Source organism: Hemibagrus wyckioides, unplaced genomic scaffold, assembly GCF_019097595.1.
Source record: "Hemibagrus wyckioides isolate EC202008001 unplaced genomic scaffold, SWU_Hwy_1.0 Contig4, whole genome shotgun sequence".
NCBI classification, from domain to species: Eukaryota; Metazoa; Chordata; class Actinopteri; order Siluriformes; family Bagridae; genus Hemibagrus; species Hemibagrus wyckioides.
In genome coordinates, this window is record NW_026690802.1 from 522,807 (window position 1) to 542,798 (window position 19,992).

The 19,992-nt window shown below is 38.5% G+C and overlaps 4 non-coding genes and 1 gene segment (V, D, J or C); 1 reads left to right on the forward strand and 4 right to left on the reverse strand.

The window, feature by feature from the left end:
* LOC131350525 (T cell receptor alpha variable 34-like) overlaps positions 1-18,244 on the forward strand; it is a 35,876-nt gene extending 17,632 nt beyond the window's left edge. The window contains 1 exon segment of the V gene segment in view: positions 18,220-18,244. Within this exon segment, the coding sequence occupies positions 18,220-18,244 (25 nt within the window).
* Positions 10,198-10,270, reverse strand: trnav-aac (transfer RNA valine (anticodon AAC)). The gene has a single exon. It is a non-coding gene; the product is annotated as a tRNA-Val (tRNA).
* On the reverse strand, positions 10,529-10,601 carry trnav-cac (transfer RNA valine (anticodon CAC)). The gene has a single exon. It is a non-coding gene; the product is annotated as a tRNA-Val (tRNA).
* On the reverse strand, positions 11,410-11,482 carry trnav-aac (transfer RNA valine (anticodon AAC)). The gene has a single exon. It is a non-coding gene; the product is annotated as a tRNA-Val (tRNA).
* trnal-caa (transfer RNA leucine (anticodon CAA)) lies at positions 12,538-12,651 on the reverse strand. The gene is made up of 2 exons: positions 12,614-12,651; positions 12,538-12,583 (listed from the first exon to the last, which is right to left on the reverse strand). It is a non-coding gene; the product is annotated as a tRNA-Leu (tRNA).
* Positions 18,245-19,992: the final 1,748 nt, after the last annotated feature.

Consider the following 19,992-nt stretch of genomic DNA (forward strand, 5'->3'; position numbering starts at 1 on the left):
AGATTCTGCACTCTATCACTGTGCTCTTACAGTAGCAGCACAGTGATACAGAGTCACTGAGAGACTGTACAAAAACCTATGAAATAATTCATTTGAAGTTCAACGTTTAATATCAAAGATACTTCCTTTAGCAACTTATCAGTTAACCACAGACACAAAAGACATTTGTGGTAACATATGCAGCTGAAGAAAGAGAATAAAATAAAGAGACACTGTGTCACTTGTTGCTGGTGTGTACTGTTTAAAATTTAATTCATTGTACTTTTGCATTGTAGTTTTTCCCATGATTAATTCGAATGAATTTTCATTCATTTATATGTACAAACACATATTAGGATTTGTCATGTATTCTAAGAGGCACAATATTGTACAACTTGTTTGGGGATTCACAACATTCAGAAGTGTCTAATTTAAGAGGTGTAGTATAATCTAGGGAAGGAGAATAATATTTTCAAAGGTGTCCCAAAGTAACATTGTCAACCTTGCAGAAAATATCCGAATGGCATTTTCCCCCATTGTTCTCTTAAAGGTTTTGTGGAGGACAGGGGAGTCAGGGAATCAAACCTGAGGTAAATTTTATGCAAAGTGCTTGATGATGATGATACTTATGTATTTTTATTTAAAAAAAGCACTTGTCTGGTGCCTCCATTGTCTTGGACTTCCAAATGTCATCAAAATGCAGACAAAAGCCATAAATATCATTAAAATAAGTTCAGGTGCTCTAACTGGCAGACTGTTACAGATTTGCAGTTGCAGGTCACCATGTCAACATGACAGATGAAGAATATCAATATTGTATTTATACTACACACTTATACTGATCAATGCGTACTGTATCAGTGGCCGAGCAGAAGATACTGAATCAGAAGCAGTAGGTACTGATAAAGTCATTGAAAAGTAAGGAACAGGTGTGCAGCGGTGGGGCGGTAGGGTGCATACAACGTTAACAAAAACACATGGGAACAAAATTAAACCCTGCCAGACCGCCCTCTGGTGTCCTGACAGGGAACTGTCCAGCAGTCCATGACAGTAAATGCAGTCAGTCTGCCTAAAGATGTCTAAAAACTGGTTATGCTGCATTTCTCATTCAATAAATGTCACACTTTGTTCAGTTTAATTATGTCTGTGATTGACCTGTATTGCCAGAGAGAAGAGCTTACACACTCTGTACAGATGGCAGTAGATAAAGTTTTAAAATGTTTTACTGAACTAAACAGAAGATGGGAAATTTTGCCAACAGAACATAATTCCCAGGCTGTAACACAAACATGTTAATATGACTAATTACAATATGTATTTTCATGTGTATCATTACATGAATTCCACAATGGGTTCATTCACTGATCTTCCTAAATAAAGGCTCCAGAATCTATCATGGACACACTAGGCATAAGGAGGGAATACACCAGTGGTGGGTTATCAGTGCCAGCAAGGCCTTCTCTGCTGGCCTAAACAGCAGTGATCTGAATCACTGACTTGCATTTTAATATATTTAATATATTTTTCCATGAATGTGTATTAAATTATTCACAGTTGTCTATTCTCTAAACTTCATAGCTTTTCTCTTGGTTGCGCTGCTTCCAGTAGTGTATATTTATGATAAGAGTATTTATCCAATCATATTTCAGCCAGTGGCTGACATCATGTGTTGCCAGGGTGAAAGAAATCTGCCTTAAGGCCTTCAGAATCAATAGTGCAGGCGCCCATAGCTTAAAATAAATGGCAATGAAACTGTTAAATTAACCAATCAGATTTCGAGTTGGCGTCATTGGGTCCATCTAGCAGGCATACGATTATGTCAGCAATTTCCCGTCCTTTGATTGGATAATCAGAGAATATATACTTTGCTATTTAATGGTTGATTAGTATCTATTGTCGTGGCGTCATAATGATGGTATAGAGGTGGAGTAATTCAGGAAGGACACCAGTGAAGGCCTAGGTGTGAAATTCACAGCCCACCACTGGAATATACCATATCACAGGTGTGGAAAAAGTACTGAGAATGTACATGTACATGAAGCTTTGCACATTGTCACTATTTGTGTAAGTATTTTTATTTCTACTGAAACCAGTGCTACTTAATGAAAAGAAATTAATTTGTATTTAGTTAATGTTGACTATTTTCATGAAATGAACTAAGTTCCTGCCACTTAATATTGGCTTCCTTTCGTTCCTTTCTGTTCTTTGGGCACATCCCCAAGAACACTGCTTGTTGATGTCTCCTTTCCAAACGAATGGAGTTAGTGAAATTATTACAATAGTCGTCAACTGAAAAGTGATGAGCCCTTCCTATACTGTTAACATGTTACATGGAATAGACTGAGTGGGACAAAACTAATGGAAACTTGGAGTGCCGGCTGCTTGGTTCTCATTTGGAAGCTTGTTTCTTGAGAGGTCCAAGGAGGTGCAAATCCCATGGTGTATTTCACCAAATAACCTCTGAAAATCAAAGCTCCAACCTTGAGCCTATCCCAGGAATGCTGGGAGTAGGGTGGGTCCTTGGATTGAAGCCTCTTACAGGACACCATGCTAAAACACTCATTCACACCTAGGGGCAATCTAGATATATCAGCTATTGGCATGTCTTGTGGCCATGGAGAGAACATCCAAAACTCCACATAGTGAGTAATCTGTGGCTCAGAATCAAAGCAGGGATGCTGAAGCTATGTCAAGGTGCTACTTATCTACTTGACTAACTAGCTGCTGTAGCTCACTAGTGTGTGTATTATTTTATGCAAATTATAACAAAATATAGATGATTCAGAACTTAGCCAACTGCTTGCTATCGGGTTGTAGACGTAATCTGGTGACTTCACACGACTTCATCTCACAGCTAAACAGCACAGCAGGACCTTCATCAAACTGAGCAAAAGAGACATGCTTTTACTTGGACCAAAGTCTGCAGTGAATTGTCGTATTGCATCCCTCTAAAATGGGCACATAATAAAAAATACCAGCATAAATGTATGCCAAAAATGATTCACTGTAAAAAAAAAAAAAAAAAAAAAGAACGTGTAGCAGGTACCCAAAGGTTCACTAGTGATAGAGATTAAGGAGCACATTAATGCTAGTCTGTTTATCACAGAGGATGTAAGACTTGTTCAAATTTAGATGGTGTTCATACCTTCAGAAACAAATGGGACTCATTTTGTCAAGTATTTGTTTACACCAGCATAGTGAATCATTTTATATGGGTGTGTTAGGGAGGCTCATTCAGGGTAGATACTGACATTTGGCTTTAGACACAAACAGATAACTATGGCATTAATGACACTGTGTAGCATGTAGCATTACAGAATATATAAAATTAATCTGAATATATGATTGAATGCAGTTACTATACTACAGAAACAATATGGAAACAATTAGTAAAGAGTTTCTCATTCTAGTGAACTGCTTAATATTATCACTAAATCTATCAAAATTTAGCCTTAACAAACTTAAACAAGCAATAAAATATATTATGAACATTCACTGCTTGTTGTTTAAACAATGGATTTAGCATATATAATGCCAGAACTGACAAAATATTATTACTAAGTAAAAGTGGGTGGAGCTAGATGTGGTAAGATACAGTTTAGAAAGTTTCACAGAGATCCTGCCATTTATACCTACTGCAAGAGAGACACAACAGTCATGTTACTCTTCTTTATTTTCATAGTTGTTAAAAACATTGGTAAGACATTTATATTATACACAAACTTTAGATGAATGCTGGAAATGAGCTGATACCTAAACATGATTAATTAATTTACACAATGAAAGTAGAAATGTTTATGTTGTTGTAATGTTTTATAGCAGGTGCTGTTGACAGCAGCATTACACCAGAACAAACCATCATATCTTCAAGTGAAGGCAGCAACATCACACTGACCTGCACATATGATGATTCAGCTTACTATCTCCACTGGTATCGACAAAAACCTCAATCAGAACCAGAGTTTCTGCTGCTAATTCCTAAATCCTCAGATAGTGTCACTAAAGCTGAACATGACCCAAGACTATCCACCAAAGTTCGTAAAAATGAGAAGAAAGTAGATCTGGAGATCTTTCCTGCTGCAGTATCAGACTCTGTACTGTACTACTGCACCATGGAGCCCACAGTGACACAAAACTCAAACAGACTGTACAAAAAGTCAAGCTGCATGTTTTTCACAGCAGGGGGAGATGTCTACCTGTTTCATTCAAATACACTTTTCTTTCTTAATTCTCAGACCTTGATGTTGATTTGCTTTGAATTTCAACAATGATCCTCATACATATGTTGGTAATGCTTATTGGTTGAACAATCAGAGAAGAAATCCTTTAAAAATAAATGTTAATCTTTAATCAAAAAAATGAATTTGTTATTCCCCTGATGTAATAAAAATGTAACACAAAGTTCAATAACAATATGTATTTAAATAATTTAGGATGCTGATTTTTAATTTAACACTGAACTAAATACTTCACTCTTCATTATTTGGCAGATTATAAAATAGCACTTGAAATCACAAGTTCTAGTTGAAATGGAAATGGTTGCTCCACTCCAGACTCTCACTGTGCTGCCACATGTTCACTCAGTCTCCACAGCACTAAGGGCAGTTCTCATAGCCAGTGGTGGCAGCTTTTAGCCCACTGACTTTAGCTAGCTTAGTAAATGACAGTGTAAAGTTCACATGTTAGAAATACCACAAAATGCTATACTATTACAGGAATAATGATAATAAATGCTAATTCTTTGATGAACAGTTATTTCTGTGATTATTGTGCTTGAGATCTGACGTGTTCAACATATGTTTCTGTGCAGGTTTACTTTGGTCTTGAGTCTTGAATAATAAGAATGTCCACTAGTTTGATTTCCCAGTGTGTTTTTGACATTGATTGAATACTTCAGCACTTAATTGCTGTGGGTTTTGGGAATATGTCTGTTACCCTCTGAGACCCTGCATCTGTGGAACCTGTAAAAGAAAGCAAGATTGTTTAGGAAACTTCTAAGTGAGATTTTTGTTTCAGGCCCCAAGTCACAGATGATCCTAATTATATTTGATAATAAATCTGTACTACTGTTAATAATTAGGGGTGAATCAATACTAATTTGTGGACTGCAAAGTGTTTTTGATGATGCCTAATGTTTTCACAGTGGCTTTATTAAGCAGATGGCTTTATCAATTATATTAAAATCAAATGGGTCATGACAAAGTAAAATAGACAAAGACAGAAAAGAGGCTGGTTCGTTCATTACCTCAGTGAAATACCCTCCAAACTGTCCTATTTATGATCACAACAAACAAATAAGCACACAAACAATGCCCCAATGTGTGTATATTATTTTTTTCAACCACAATATATAGTAATTTAATGATGATTTAATGTTTATAGAATAGATTGATTGTTTTTATTATTAAAAATGATATGCTGTCAGTATTTGTTTACTGTGTGCTTAGGATAGGTTCCTCATTCAAGGTTGACTAGATCTCATTCATTAGTGCACTGATTTTTTCTACTGTTTTGTCATAGAATCATTTTATGAAAGTATTTTGGTTTCAAATATTATCTTGTGATTAATAATCAAGCATTTAAGTAAATTTAAGGTCATATTGTGTGTTTACTCCCCTGATAGGACACAATGTAGGACTTTCTTTATGACCAATTCAGTAGAGTTGAGTTTTATGACTGCTTTCAACATCCTTGTGGGAAAAAAAAAAACAAGGCAATCTGTGGCAATCTCCATTAAAATATTCTTATTTTATTAATGAGAAAGAGAGATAGAGAGAGAGAGAGAGAGAGAGAGAGATAGAGAGAGAGAGCGATCCAAACTCATAATGTCAAAATATTGAGTATAGAACAGTTGTCATGAATATGCATAAATACAAGTAGGTGGAGCTAGAGGTGGAGATGTACATCAAATAGTAACACTGACATTCATTTCTAAAGCTAGAGGATTGAACTAAACACTCAGGAAAACAATGTTGTTCCTCTTCGTGGTGTTTTTCACTCTTGCTGATGTTGGTAAGTCATATACACTGCACACAAAATATTATTTTTACTAATTAAGAAGACACAATTTTCCATGTGAAATGTGTCATTTATGATTAAAATATCACAATATTGTTGTAATGTTTTTATAGCAGAGGCTGCTGACAATAACATTAAACCAGATCAAACCAATGTATTTTCAATGGAAGGCAGCAACATCTCACTGTCCTGCACATATACTGGATCAGTTGACAGACTCCACTGGTATCAACAAAAACCTGGATCAAGACCTGAGTTTCTGCTGCTAACTGATAAAAGCGGTAGTTATGTCACTGAGGCTCAACCACCTCATCCACGATTGTCCATAAAACCAGATAAAACGAGTAAGAAAGTGGATCTGATCATCTCCTCTGCTGCTGTATCAGACTCTGCTCTATACTACTGTGCTCTGCAGCCCACAGTGACAGGAAATCCAGCTGCACTGTACAAAAACTTTCACAAAGTTTTGTTATATTGAAAGAAGTTTTGCCAGTGCTTTAGAGAAAGTTACATGTCCTTTTGGGGGATTCTCTCTTTCTCTCTACTGATCAGGGTCATGGTTGATATGGAGTCTGTCCCACACATGAGGTAGGAAACACCCTGAATGGGATGTCAGTCCTTTGCAGAGCTCCATACACAAACCCTTTCACATACTTATTTACACATAGTGAATTTATTAGTAAATTTACTACTGTCATGTATTTTGGAGGTGATGCAAAACTGCACACAAACTGACAGTAACCTGAACTCATCATCAAACTGGGGATCCTGAAGCTGTGATGCAGCAACACGACCTGCTGTGTCACTGTGCTATCACACTGTTAAAATCCTTCTGCTTAAAGTGTGTTCTTGTAGTGTGGTGTTGTGTCATTGTTATAATAAAGAACAATTACTTATTTTAAGTATTATGTATTTTGACAGCCCAACTTTAACAAGCCATAAATATATTTCACCAAGCGATGTTTAAATCTTTTATTTACTTTATAATCCTGCATAGGCTGTTGTCACTGAACCTTTCATACTACACAATTGTAATTGCATGTGATAAGTTTATTGGTGTAATAGGGGTGTGTTCACTACATGCTCACTCACAGATAATGTTCACACACTACACTATCTTTTACCTGCTGATGTGTGTCTGACCTTTAAATCCCTTTTTTTCATGAAAATGTGTGTGTGTGTGTGTATGTGAGAGAGAGAGAGAGAGAGAGAGAGAGAGAGAGAGAAATTTTAAATTGCTAAATTATAAAACTATTTATTAGTGTGTTAAGGTTTTTCTCTTCAGTGAACACAAGATGGCGCAGTCACTTATCTTATTGTGGGTCTAGAACTAGAGCACCACACAACCTGCTCACATTCTCTGAGATGATGGAAGCTACTTTTCACAGTAAACAATTGTGACATAGAGTTTACTTGTTATTCTACTAAATAGTTTATTTATATTCTTCTTTATAATGGGCAGTTTAGCAGATTAAATTGGGCTGACCGATGAAGATGCCAACATTGTCAGAAAAGAAACAGACTCTGTTATTCTAAAATGTTCATACGAGTCAAGCAGTGATTACACTGAGCTTTACTCTTCTTTTCCTTTTACCAACTTAAGAGCCATGCTTTTCTCACAAGATGGAGATATTTACACTTTTACATTCACTTCATCATCAACCTGTATCATTAACCATCATTTAACCAAACAGCTAGTTTGTTGTGTAACTGGTTATTATTGCATGGAACCAGTGGACACTGTGGATCAGAAACCCAGTAAATGCTCTGTTCTGGACATTCTTGTACCATTAAATTTAGAATATTAATGCTATATTTGATTTATTTGGATTATTTTAGAGGGAATCTGAAAAATACAACATCACTTCCTGGGTGTGTCCTTCTAGAGACGTGTAAAGTTCAGCACATACAGCACTATTATACAGAATCCTCACAGAGCTGTGTTCAGAAATGGATCAACTATACAACTTACTGTACATAGTGAGATACATACCACTGATTCTCACTCTAGTTACAGGTCATTTATTTTTCATCTGTTATAATAATTATTACAATGATATTTAATCTGTTTATAAATTATATTGATTAATTACCATTTGTATTAACCTAGTCATTTTTTTATTTTTTATTATATGATTTGCAAAAAATACTTCACTGATATATTTCTTTATGTTCTTCTTACACCAGGCAGTTTTGCAGATAAAATTGGACCAAAGGATGAAGATGCCAACATTGTCAGGAAAGAAACAGAGACTGTTATTCTGAAATGACTGATGGCTACATTGGCTAGATGGCTAAATTATTGTATTAAAACTATTTAATACACTAACATAAAAATGTGTATTTTTTTCCAAATTACATTTGTATCGCTCGATCCTCTCTCACTGCCTGAAATGGCTTTCTTGAAAATAACTTTATCAGACCTCTTAAAAGTCGACATGCCAATTCGAATCAATTATAATACTAAGACTTGTCTCCTGAAACCTTTTTTTTTTAAATGAATGTATTGACAGACTGAAACACCAACTGGTGTAATGATGTAACTTATGAAGAGTCACTGAGAACATCAGTAAATGAATTTAAGCGAATCTTTTTGGCGAACAGAATCAAAAGATCCCACAATTCCTCTTCTTATAATAAAGGATTTATCAATACACAGACATTTTAAAACATTTCATTTTGATAACTTTGAATTTGTCTTTTATTCTGCTGAATAAACTACTACATAGAAGCAGAAACTGCAGTAAAATAAAGCAAACCAAAACCTGATTCGGAAATAAACTAGGCTAGGCTATGCTAAGCTAGTTTAGGCTAGGCTAGGCTAGGTTAGGCTAGGCAAACAAACGTGCGTCAAACAGAAGCTAGGCAATTACAAGGTACAGCAAAGGAGCTTAACTCGGGAAGCTAATTCCTGTGTCACTACTCACATAACACTAAACAGGTGAACCAACTGAACAGGGGAAATGAACATAGAACCAAAATAGAGTTCAACTCTAATGTTCAGTGCTGCCCTCTGGTGGTCTAGCAAGGAAATATCCATGATATATATGTGTGTGTGTGTGTGAAATGTATGTGAGGTGGTATTATTCCCACATGAATTTATAAAACTCACAGCATAGTTAAGGTTAGCTCTTTATTAGTTTGAGATTAGTACATGCATTAGTTCAGAATTAACATGTACTGGAGTACAAGGTTATGGGATGATTGATTTTTGGGACGGTGATTTTTTTAAGCAGAATAATGATATTAATAAGAAATCAAATGAGATTGATTAAAAAATAATAGACACAAGAAAGAAAAGAGGCTGGTTTGTTCCTCACCTCAGTGAAATACTCCACAAAATGTTTGTAATCCTATTTAACAAACAGGCTTCAAAATAAACAAAAAAAACCCTAAATGTCCCAAAGTAGATGCACTATTTATAATCCACACAACAAAGTATTTTCTAATTCAATTATTGATTAATGTTATGAAATGGAATAAATATTTCTCCTTATTAAAAATCTTTCATTCTGTTATTGTTTGTTTACTGCATGTTCAGGACAGGTTCCAAATGAATGTAAAGCCAGGATGTTTCAATAAGAATCAACACTAACATCACTGACACTGTCATGTGATGCTTTGGGGTGGAGCTTCATGAACCTTTATGATGTTAACATATCAGAGTAAAGAAAGAATATTTTCAATCAGCTGAGACCAGTCATCATGTTCACTGTTATATTCATGTATCTGTGGCTTTCACTGGGTGAGTAAACATTTTTATTATTGCAAAATACAATATTCTTAGATATGAATGAACACATGTTTTTTAAAAAGTAGCAAATTGTGAGTATGTCACCTTCAGGGTCCTGATTAGGACAAGTGGGCTCTTACTGGAGCAAAGCTCAAGGCTTGTTTCTGCCCGGTCTCGAAAGTCTAAACGGAACAGCAATGTCCACCAGTTGCATTTGACAGGCTTTGGCCAGAGTTCTTTGGTGAGAGCTCTTTCCGATTTCCAATTGTGGTGTAAGTGATGGCTTGCGGCCTGCAGCAAAAGCCCCTACGCGCTGCTTGATTTGAAGTAGACACTTGTTCATTTTCTATGCACTAAAGCGCATTTCAAACTAGGCATCACATTGTGGAGAAACTGCTCCAGTCACCTTCAGGGTGCCGATTAGGACGAGTGGACGCATACTGAAGCAAAGCTCAAAAGCCTTGGGTTGTTTCTGCCCGGTTTCGAACCGGGGGCCTTTCGCGGGTTAGGAGAACGTGATAACCACTACACTACAGAAACTACAAAGAAGCTGTTCGGGCTCTCATCTTCAAAATAAATCAATTAAACCAAAAAAGAAAACAGAAAAAAAAAGACAATATCAAGACCTTTGTTTGCCAGTGCAAATGAGCAGAAAACGTGAAAACAGTCACGCTACAGAAACTATGTTGGAGTGGGGCCAGACCTCAGTTTCAGCTTGTTCCCAAAGGCACGGGTCCTACAGAGCGCAAAACTCGAGTCTTATTCGATGCAAAGCACAAGCCCCTGACCACCAAAAGATGTTTCTGCCCGGTTTCGGCCCGGGGAACTTTCGCGTGTGAGGCGAACGTGATAACCACTACACTACAGAAACAGAAGCGAAGGAAAGCGTTTCCTTTCGGCGGGGGAACCGCAAAGTAAGTAAATAAATAAATAATCGATCAATGCAAAGGCTTAAGCGTTCCTTCAACCGAGTAATGAGTGCACGGCCCCAGGCGTTGGTTCGATTCCCGGCCAACACACGACCTTTAAGCCGCATGTTGGAGCGTGGCAAATGTACGAGGACCGCCCTTGAAAAGGCAAACGGAACAGAAAAGTCCGCCAGCTGCGTTTAGCAGGCTTTGGCAAGAGTGTGACGAAGGCTTCTCTGCTTGTGAGAGGTCTTTCCACAAGTGATTTCCACTTGTGTTCTAAGTGGTTGCTTGCTGCCTGAGGCCAAAAAAAAAAAGCCCTACTTGTTGCTCGACTCGAACAAGCAAACACTTGTTCATGCACTAAAGCCCATTTGAAGCTAGGCACCACATAGTGGAGAAACTGCTCTAGTCTTGTCCTGATTAGGACAAGTGGGCTCTTACTGGAGCAAAGCTCAAGGCTTGTTTCTGCCCGGTCTCGAAAGTCAAAACGGAACGGCAAAGTCCACCAGTTGCATTTGACAGGCTTTGGCCAGAGTTCTTTGGTGAGAGCTCTTTCCGATTTACAATTGCGGTGTAAGTGATGGCTTGCGGCCTGCAGCAAAAGCCCCTACGCGCTGCTTGATTTGAAGTAGACACTTGTTCATTTTCTAAGCACTAAAGCGCATTTCAAACTAGGCATCCCATTGTGGAGAAACTGCTCCAGTCGCCTTCAGGGTGCCGATTAGGACGAGTGGACGCATACTGAAGCAAAGCTCAAAAGCCTTGGGTTGTTTCTGCCCGGTTTTGAACCGGGGGCCTTTCGCGTGTTAGGCAAACGTGATAACCACTACACTACAGAAAATATAAAGAAGCAGCTCGGGCTCTCATCTTCAAAATAAATCAATTATTACAGCTGGCATTATTGATATTAGAGAAATACGCTGACCAGCTGCTGTTCAGAGCAGTTCTGTATCTAAGCAGGTGCTCAGTGTAATCTATAGAGTGTACAGATTTGCTGGGTTTCCTTTATAATTGCTAAAATGGTCACTCTGACATCTCTTGGTGGGGACATGTTTTTTAAAATGGCAAGGTTATAGCTAGGTAGAACCTAGGGAAAGTTTAGTAGACTCAAGAATATAAAAAGCATAAATAGAGGAAAAGAAAGATATGTTTCTTGATGAACACAAGATGGCGAACTTGGTTATCTTATGGTCTGACAAGTACAAGAGCACCTTCTGTAATATAGGCTCTGCCTGTTCTTCTATCATTCATACTGCACAAATATTTAACCCTTGCCATTGTTAATCTCAGGAGCTAAACTAATTTCAGACATATAAAACAACTGTTCACTTTAGACTAAAGTGTTTTTTTCTGATTCAACATTAAAGTCCATGGAGAAGAAAGGGGGATTTGTTCATCTCCTCTGCAACTGTATCAGACTCTGCACTATGCTACTCTGCTCTAACCCTAACCCACAGTGACAGGAAATCCAGCTGCACTGTACAAAAATTTTGACAGTTCTGTTATATTGAAAGTTTTACTGAATTGAAGATACATGTTTTAAGGTTTTTCTTCTTGATAAAAAACCTGAACAGACTGTGCTGGTTCAGCACCATCAATGTTTTGGATAGCAGAGGAGCACATGGCTGCGGTGTGGAGCGAGTGAAGCATGGCAAAGCTGTTGGAGACCGAAGAAATTAAATGAAAATGCCTTTATTTGTCACATATACATTACAGCACAGTGAAATTCTTTCTTTGCATATCCCATCCTTGGAGGTTGGGGTCAGAGCGCAGAGCACCCCTGGAGCAGAGAGGGTTAAGGGCCTTGCTCAAGGGCCCAACAGTGGCAACTTGGCAGTGCTGGTGCTTGAACCCCTGATCTTAACCACCTGAGCCACCACTGCCCCTAAAGGATCATGTCAGAAGTGGGATTCAAACCCACGCCTCCATTCGGAGACCAGAATCCTCCTTACATCAGGGGGAAGGTTTGAACCTTGAGTCTGGCGCCTTAGACCGCTCGGCCATCCTGACACTTAGGGAAGACATCCCTAAGCCATTGCACTCGTCACTGCTCCACCGTACCGGGACCCCTTTCAGCCCCTTTCAGCCATCAACCATCAACCATGGCTGTGTAACCATGTTTTCCCTATTTTGCTCCTTTTTCTATTTTCACTGAATTTTGTACTCAAAGATTCTTTTTTTCCCTATGTGCACCAAATAAATACACTGTGAATTTTAACCTTCGCTGTCTCATGTATGTCTGTTAAGCCCTCACTGCCTGAGTAGCTACAACCTGTATTCTCTAATGAGTTAAAGTCATAAAGTTTCTTCCTCATGTCATCTCAAAGGTTTCCTCCATGTAACTGTTTCCTTTCGGTTACTCATGATTGATTTAAATCTACAATTGCAAAGTATTTCATTAAATTAAAGTTTCTGACTCTGTTCACATTCATTACATTAAAGTATCTATAATTATGTAATGAACCTGTTTACCCAAATAAGTAGCTAAAAAAATTTAACAACCATGAAACCAGGACAACAGAGAAACTAGTTTCACCAAGAAAAGATAACATGGGACATGCCAAAGAAATGAACAAGTGGGCCAGAAATAAAACCAGACCAAAAAACACATTTCCTCTTGAATCCGTTCATTTATCAGCATCTACATACTATATTCTGATTGTACACATGGATATATCGCCAACATACTGCATAATCTATTGAAAGACATACTGCAAAGAAATATACATTTTTAAGTGCTTATATATTTTTTTCACATTTTGTACTGTTACAACCTGGACCTGAAATGAACTTAACTGGGATTACACAGTATATCATGATTATATATATAATACTGTATATTAAATCATGTTTGTTGACTTATTTTGCCACCTATTGGGATAATAGAGATAAGATAGTGTTTTTCCCCCTGAATGTTTTCATCCAATTACTTTCAGAAATGATCATGATTTATAACAAAATTAATTTTTGTGGGCCATATTAGCCAATATCAAGCTATGAACATGGACTTCGAGCAGTGACAGACTGTAAAATTACATCCAAATTCTAACAGCAACATACTGTTTTTCCAAACAGTACGATACAGTAACATACTTGTAAAATCTTAAGCAGGTTACCATAGAATTTAACAGTAATATACAGTATTTTCTTTTTGTGGTATAGACCAGTCAAACACATGCACTGTAAAAAGTAATTGTTGAATCTACTCAAGAAAAACTTGTAAATTTAACTGACTTTAGAAAATTTGTTGATTTAAATTGATTAGACTGTGTAGTGTGAACTAAACTTAAGAGTACTTAAGAGTATTTATTTATTTATAGGTTCTGGGTCTTTTTCCCCTTTGCGCTATAAAATAACCTGGAAACCAGTAAGATTTAAGCTTATTGCCAATCAGCTGCTGCTACATCACAATCCACCATATTTGTATGAACAGAGCTTGATATATTTACTGGCCTTTGGTTAAGTTTCAGCATAGGACGAAACAATTACTATTACAATTATTATTACTATCACAATTAGAATTACTCTTCTAATTTCTTAAACACGCTTTTGTCTCATGCATGCGCAATGTGACAGAACACAGGTGTTTGGAGAAGACATTGACGAAGAAGAACTCAAAGAACAGCACGTTTTAGGGATGTAGTAGAATGACTAGGTATGCTCACAATGATCTGTTTATAAACATCAGTGTCTCTTACAACTTAAATACAATTTTATTTGCTAGTTGTGTGGAAAGAGGAAAAGACATAAAAAGGCACACTGAAGTAGTTTTATGTCAAATGCGACCAGTGCTACGTTGCAAAAATCGACTTTTACTGAACACTTGTTTTATTACATTTCTAAGCTATTTTAATCGGTTGTAAGTTCATGGTTTATCATTAATGATATGTAAAAACCTGTGCGGCCTTTATGAACATTCTTTCTAGAACGTTTGATCCGCACGTGTGGTTCACATGGAAATGAACAACATGATGCCTGAATTAAGATAGCTTAATTAACAAGCATGTACCATATTTTGTGTTTTTTATTTAGTGTATGCTTATTTTGGGGACGTAAATTCATGCAGTGGAAGTGTAGGTTTTGCTTGTTTTCGTGTGAAAAGTGGGCTCAGCTGTTGAAACACTACAGAATAAAACATGGAAGCTACACTAGAAGTACTCCAATTCCATGTCTCTACACAGATTGTCTGTGCTCATTCAAATCATTTAATGCAATAAGTGTACACTTAACAAAACATCATTCACATCAGGCACATGGTAGCCTATCCAGTCCATGTGATAACATCCCTTTGATATTTCACTGCCCACTTTGCACTTTGTTTTGAGGCGCCCTGCACAGAGTCTATTTTTTTTCTCATTTGCGGCAGCATCTCAAAAATCATAGAACTGTGCAGTTTCCCTTCAACAATTGCAATTTTGAGAGCAATATCTACTCTACATTTAATTCCCATGAATGTAGAGAGCATGGAGCATTTGATCAGAGGCAGTTAAAATCTGACGTTCTGATGTTGCTACACACAGTGTAGATAATGTGCAACAAGAACAGCCCTTGAGCGCTGATCCTGTAGATGAACTTTTGGAGATAAATGATATAGAGATTGAAAACTTTGATGAATTGCGTCCTCAGTTGGAGCCTCACTCTTTCTCAAATTATAGCCTCACTCTCTCAAAATGCAGGTGATTTTGCATGTTTCTGATTTGGCTGCACAGGAAATAATTCAACATATAAATCAAATTTTACTTCTTTCATCTTGACAGTGACCAAAGATGGTGAGCCTCTTTCCACAATAAGCAGAGGAGCATCATATTTTCAGAGTGAATTTCTGATTGCCATGCCAGTTGAATACAAGCTTGATTCAGAGTCAGTCTCTTATGTGCCAGTTCTGCAAATGTTGCAGAAAATGCTAAACTGGGCTGACATTCTATATAGGGTTCTTTGCAATGATCGATTAGTTAATGAATTTAAGACTTACAGAGATGGCACTCAAGATTCAAGATTCAAGAAGCTTTATTGTCATTTCAACCACATATAGCTGACGCAGTACATAGTGAAATGAAATAACGTTTCACCAGGACCTGGTGCTACAGAAACATACAACATAAAGATCAAACACAAAAAAAACACAGAGCTAGGACAGAAGTTTGTCTTAGCCACATAAAGTGCACAGTGTGCAGCTAGGTGCAAACAGATCGAAGACAAGACAGTGCAAAAATAATAAATACAAACAAAAGGCAACACAAAAACACAGGACACTTAGTGCCGAAAAGAAAGAAAAGAACATGTGTAATGGAATATAAGTGAAATAAAATAAGATAAAAAGAAATGATGTAAAAAATATTGTGCAAAATAAATTCAACAGCAGCAGTTGAGGTAGTGCAAATAGAAATAAACATAAGTATAACTATAGCAGCGTATGACAGGTAGTGGTAGTGCCACAAGTAATGAACAATTTAAATTATGTGTGTGTGTGTGTGTGTGAGTGTATCCATCCAGGTGAGAGAGAGAGAGAGTGTGTGTGTGTGTATGTGTGTGAGACAGACAGAGAGTTTTGTACAGTTCAGTCTTGAGTGTGTGTGTGTGTTTATGTGTGTGTGTGAGAGAGAGTTGTTCTACAGTTCAGTCCTGGGTGTTGAGGAGGCTGATGGCTTGAGGAAAGAAACTGTTCAACAGTCTGGTTGTGAGGGCCCGAATGCTCCGGTACCTCTTTCCAGATGGCAGGAGGGTGAAGAGTGTGTGTGAGGGGTGTGTGGGGTCATCCACAATGCAGTTAGCTTTGCAGATGCAGCGTGTGGTGTAAATGTCCGTGATAGAGGGGAGAGAGATTCCGATGATCTTCTCAGCTGTCCTTACTCTCCGCTGAAGGGTCTTGCGATCCGAGATGGTGCAGTTCCCAAACCAGGCAGTGATGCAGCTGCTCAGGACGCTCTCGATGGTCCCTCTGTAGAACACAGTCAGGATGAGGGGAGGGAGATGGGCTTTCCTCAGCCTCCTCAGGAAGTAGAGGCGCTGCTGGGCTTTCTTGGTGATGGAGCTGGTGTTGAGTGACCAGGTGAAGTTCTCTGCCAGATGAACACCAAGGAATTTGGTGCTCTTGACGATCTCCACCGAGGATCCATCGATGAACAGCGAAGAATGGTCACTCTGTGCTCTCCTGAAGTCAACCACCATCTCTTTAGTCTTGTCAACGTTCAGGGAGAGGTTATTGGCTCTGCACCAGGCTGTTAGATGTTGCACCTCCTCTCTGTAAGCTGACTCATTGCTCTTACTGATGAGACCCACCACAGTTGTGTCATCGGCGAACTTGACAGTGTGGTTGGATCTGTGCATTGCTGCACAGTCGTGAGTCAGCAGAGTGAACAGCAGTGGACTGAGCACACAGCCCTGAGGAGCTCCAGTGCTCAGTGTGGTGGTGCTGGAGATGCTGTTCCTGATCCGGACAGACTGAGGTCTCCCAATCAGGAAATCCAGGATCCAGTTGCAGAGAGAGGTGTTCAGGCCCAGCAGGCTCAGCTTCTCAATCAGCCACTGAGGGATGATTGTGTTGAATGCTGAACTGAAATCTATGAACAGCATTCGAACGTAGGAGTCTTTACAGTCCAGGTGTGTGAGGGCAAGATGGAGGGTTGTGGTGATGGTGTCATCCGTGGAGCGGTTAGGACGATACGCAAACTGCAAGGGGTCCAGTGAGGGTGGTAGCTGTGACTTGATGTGCCTCAGGACGAACCTCTCGAAGCATTTCATCACAATTGGTGTGAGTGCAACGGGATGATAGTCATTGAGGCAGGAAACCATAGACTTCTTAGGCACAGGGACGATGGTCGTTGTCTTGAGGCACATTGGGATGATGGAGCTGCTCAGCAAGATGTTGAATATGTCAGTGAAGACATATGCCAGCTGCTCCTCACACTCCCTCAGCACTCTGCCAGGAATGTTGTCTGGTCCAGCAGACTTCCGTGGGTTAACTCTGCATAGAGTTCTCTTCACATCAGCTGTGGTGAGACAGAGCACCTGGTCGTTTGGAGGAGGGATGGTCTTCCTCGCTGTTGTGTTGTTCTGTGCCTCAAACCGAGCGTAGAAGTCGTTCAGCGCATCTGGAAGGGAGTCGTCACTGTCACAGGCAGGTGGTGATGTTCTGTAGTTGGTGATCGCCTGGATGCCCTGCCACATGTGCCGGGAGTCTCCGCTGTTCTGGAAGTGGCCATGGATTCTCTCAGTATCAAGAAAATGACTTTTTCAACACTGAGACCTTCAGGATTGTCCTAGGTCTTTATTTTGATGAATTTGAGCTTGCCAATCCCCTTGGCACTTCTCAAAAGAAACATAAAATATTTGCTCTCTATTGGGTTCTAGCCAACCTTTCCTCAAAAGATCTTTCATCACTTCAGTCAACTCAGCTAGCATTTTTATGCAGAGCTAGTGCAATTTAACATCATGGTTACAAAGACATCTTGCACCCACTTGTTAGGGACCTTGAAACTCTTGAAAAGCATGGTGTATATATTGAACAGTTAGGAGACTGTTTGAAAGGAAGTTTGCTTTTTGTTTCATCTGATAATCTGGGTGCACATTCTTTTGCAGGACTACAGGAGAGTTTCAGTGTTGAGCACCCATGTCGGTTCTGCTTTGCAAAGAGGAGTGAAATCCAGGAGAAGGAGGTCTGGTCGGGAACATGGTGTGAAAGGTGGCTGTGTGTTAAGTGAAAGGTTGGAACATTTTCACACAGTTGGTGGTTTTCCACCTGACATAATGCACAACCTTATGGAGGGTGTCATCCCTATTGAAATGTCCTTGTGCATTAATGATTTGGTATCAAGGAAATTAATATCTCTTGAATCCCTGACTCAAGCTATCAAGCAGTTACCTTACAAATTCTCAGACAAAGTTTATCAGCCTCAGATCATCCCAGGCACATTTGCCTCATAAGGTACCACTGGGGGTAATGCCCATGAGAATTGGGCATTTATTAGACTTCTGCCCCTCATGGTGGCCCTTGATATCCTGTCCTCACAGCATCATCTGTGAGCAATGATGGAATCAAGTATAATCCAGATATGGTTGTATCTGTTGGTACTTTTCCAGGCCTGTCTGATTTCAGACAGTTTTTTCAAAATTCTTGTCATCAACAGTGCTGTTCTGTTTGTGTGTAAAGATCTGACATGTTGGTACATTCAGCACCTGCGTTCTTTTGAACTTTGCTGTCATGTGCTATCACTGACAATCACCAAACTCTCAGAACTCTTATAAACTTCGGGGAAGGACCTGTGTTACACTCCAACATTATATCATATGCTGAATGAATGATAATTCAGGCTTAAAGAGACTTGAAATTATTGAAAAATTATTTACTCTCATTCTTACTTGGAAGACAAAAAGGCTTATTTTTGAAATGATTTCTGATTGCTGATGTCTGACTACTATGTAAGAAGATAGCAAGCATTGCTTCTCAAACTTCAGGAGGACACAAAAGCATCATATAATTTCATTCAGCTTCAAGTGTTTGAATAGTATCAATGGGTTTATTAAGAAACAAACTGAAATGTAATTCATTTTCTTTAAATGGTCATATCCTGCATGCACTCCTGAGAGAGCAGCAGTTAAATGCTATTCTATGTGAAGGGTTGATCCAGTGAAATGGATTATATATTGAAGTTGATTTCTCAACAAACCAATTTATTTGCCTTAAATGCTTGGACTGTATGGCAGATGTCACATTAAATTATTAATTATTTTGTGTACTTTTTAAAGTACATTTAAACAAGGATGAGTGAAACTTTTCAAATCATTTTTTTCAAAGGATGGGTTTAGAATTATGCAATTGGACAACTGTTTTTCGGTTGAAGCTATTACTTTAATTTAAGAAAACCAACCCAATTCTTTAACCTTTGTAGAGAGAATAAATATGGAGACAAGGACTGTACTCTGAGTTATAGTTTGTGAAAATGACATCAGAAAAATCATACTTCCTGCGAAACCACAGACAGTTGACTCCCTGATGGAGCAACTTGAAGAAAAGCTTCAGTATGAAGATCCAGAATTCAGCAATTCCCTTGTGAATCTTACCTACATTGCTGACTTGCCAGATAAGCCCACCCAACCCCTAACACAGCTGACACTGAAGTCCTGTCTGTGGCTTCTGATGATCATTCATCTCATAGTCTATGGACTGCATGGCCAGAATATTTTGAGATCCCTACTTTTCCTGTTGACGTTGAATACAGATTACATCAGGGAAATCTACAATACATGCGAGATAAAACATATCTACAAGTGTCAGGAGAGCTCATCTAAGGGGCGGAATAGGTGGTATGATAGCCTCAGATGGAAAATGGGTAACTACCACTCAAAACTGCA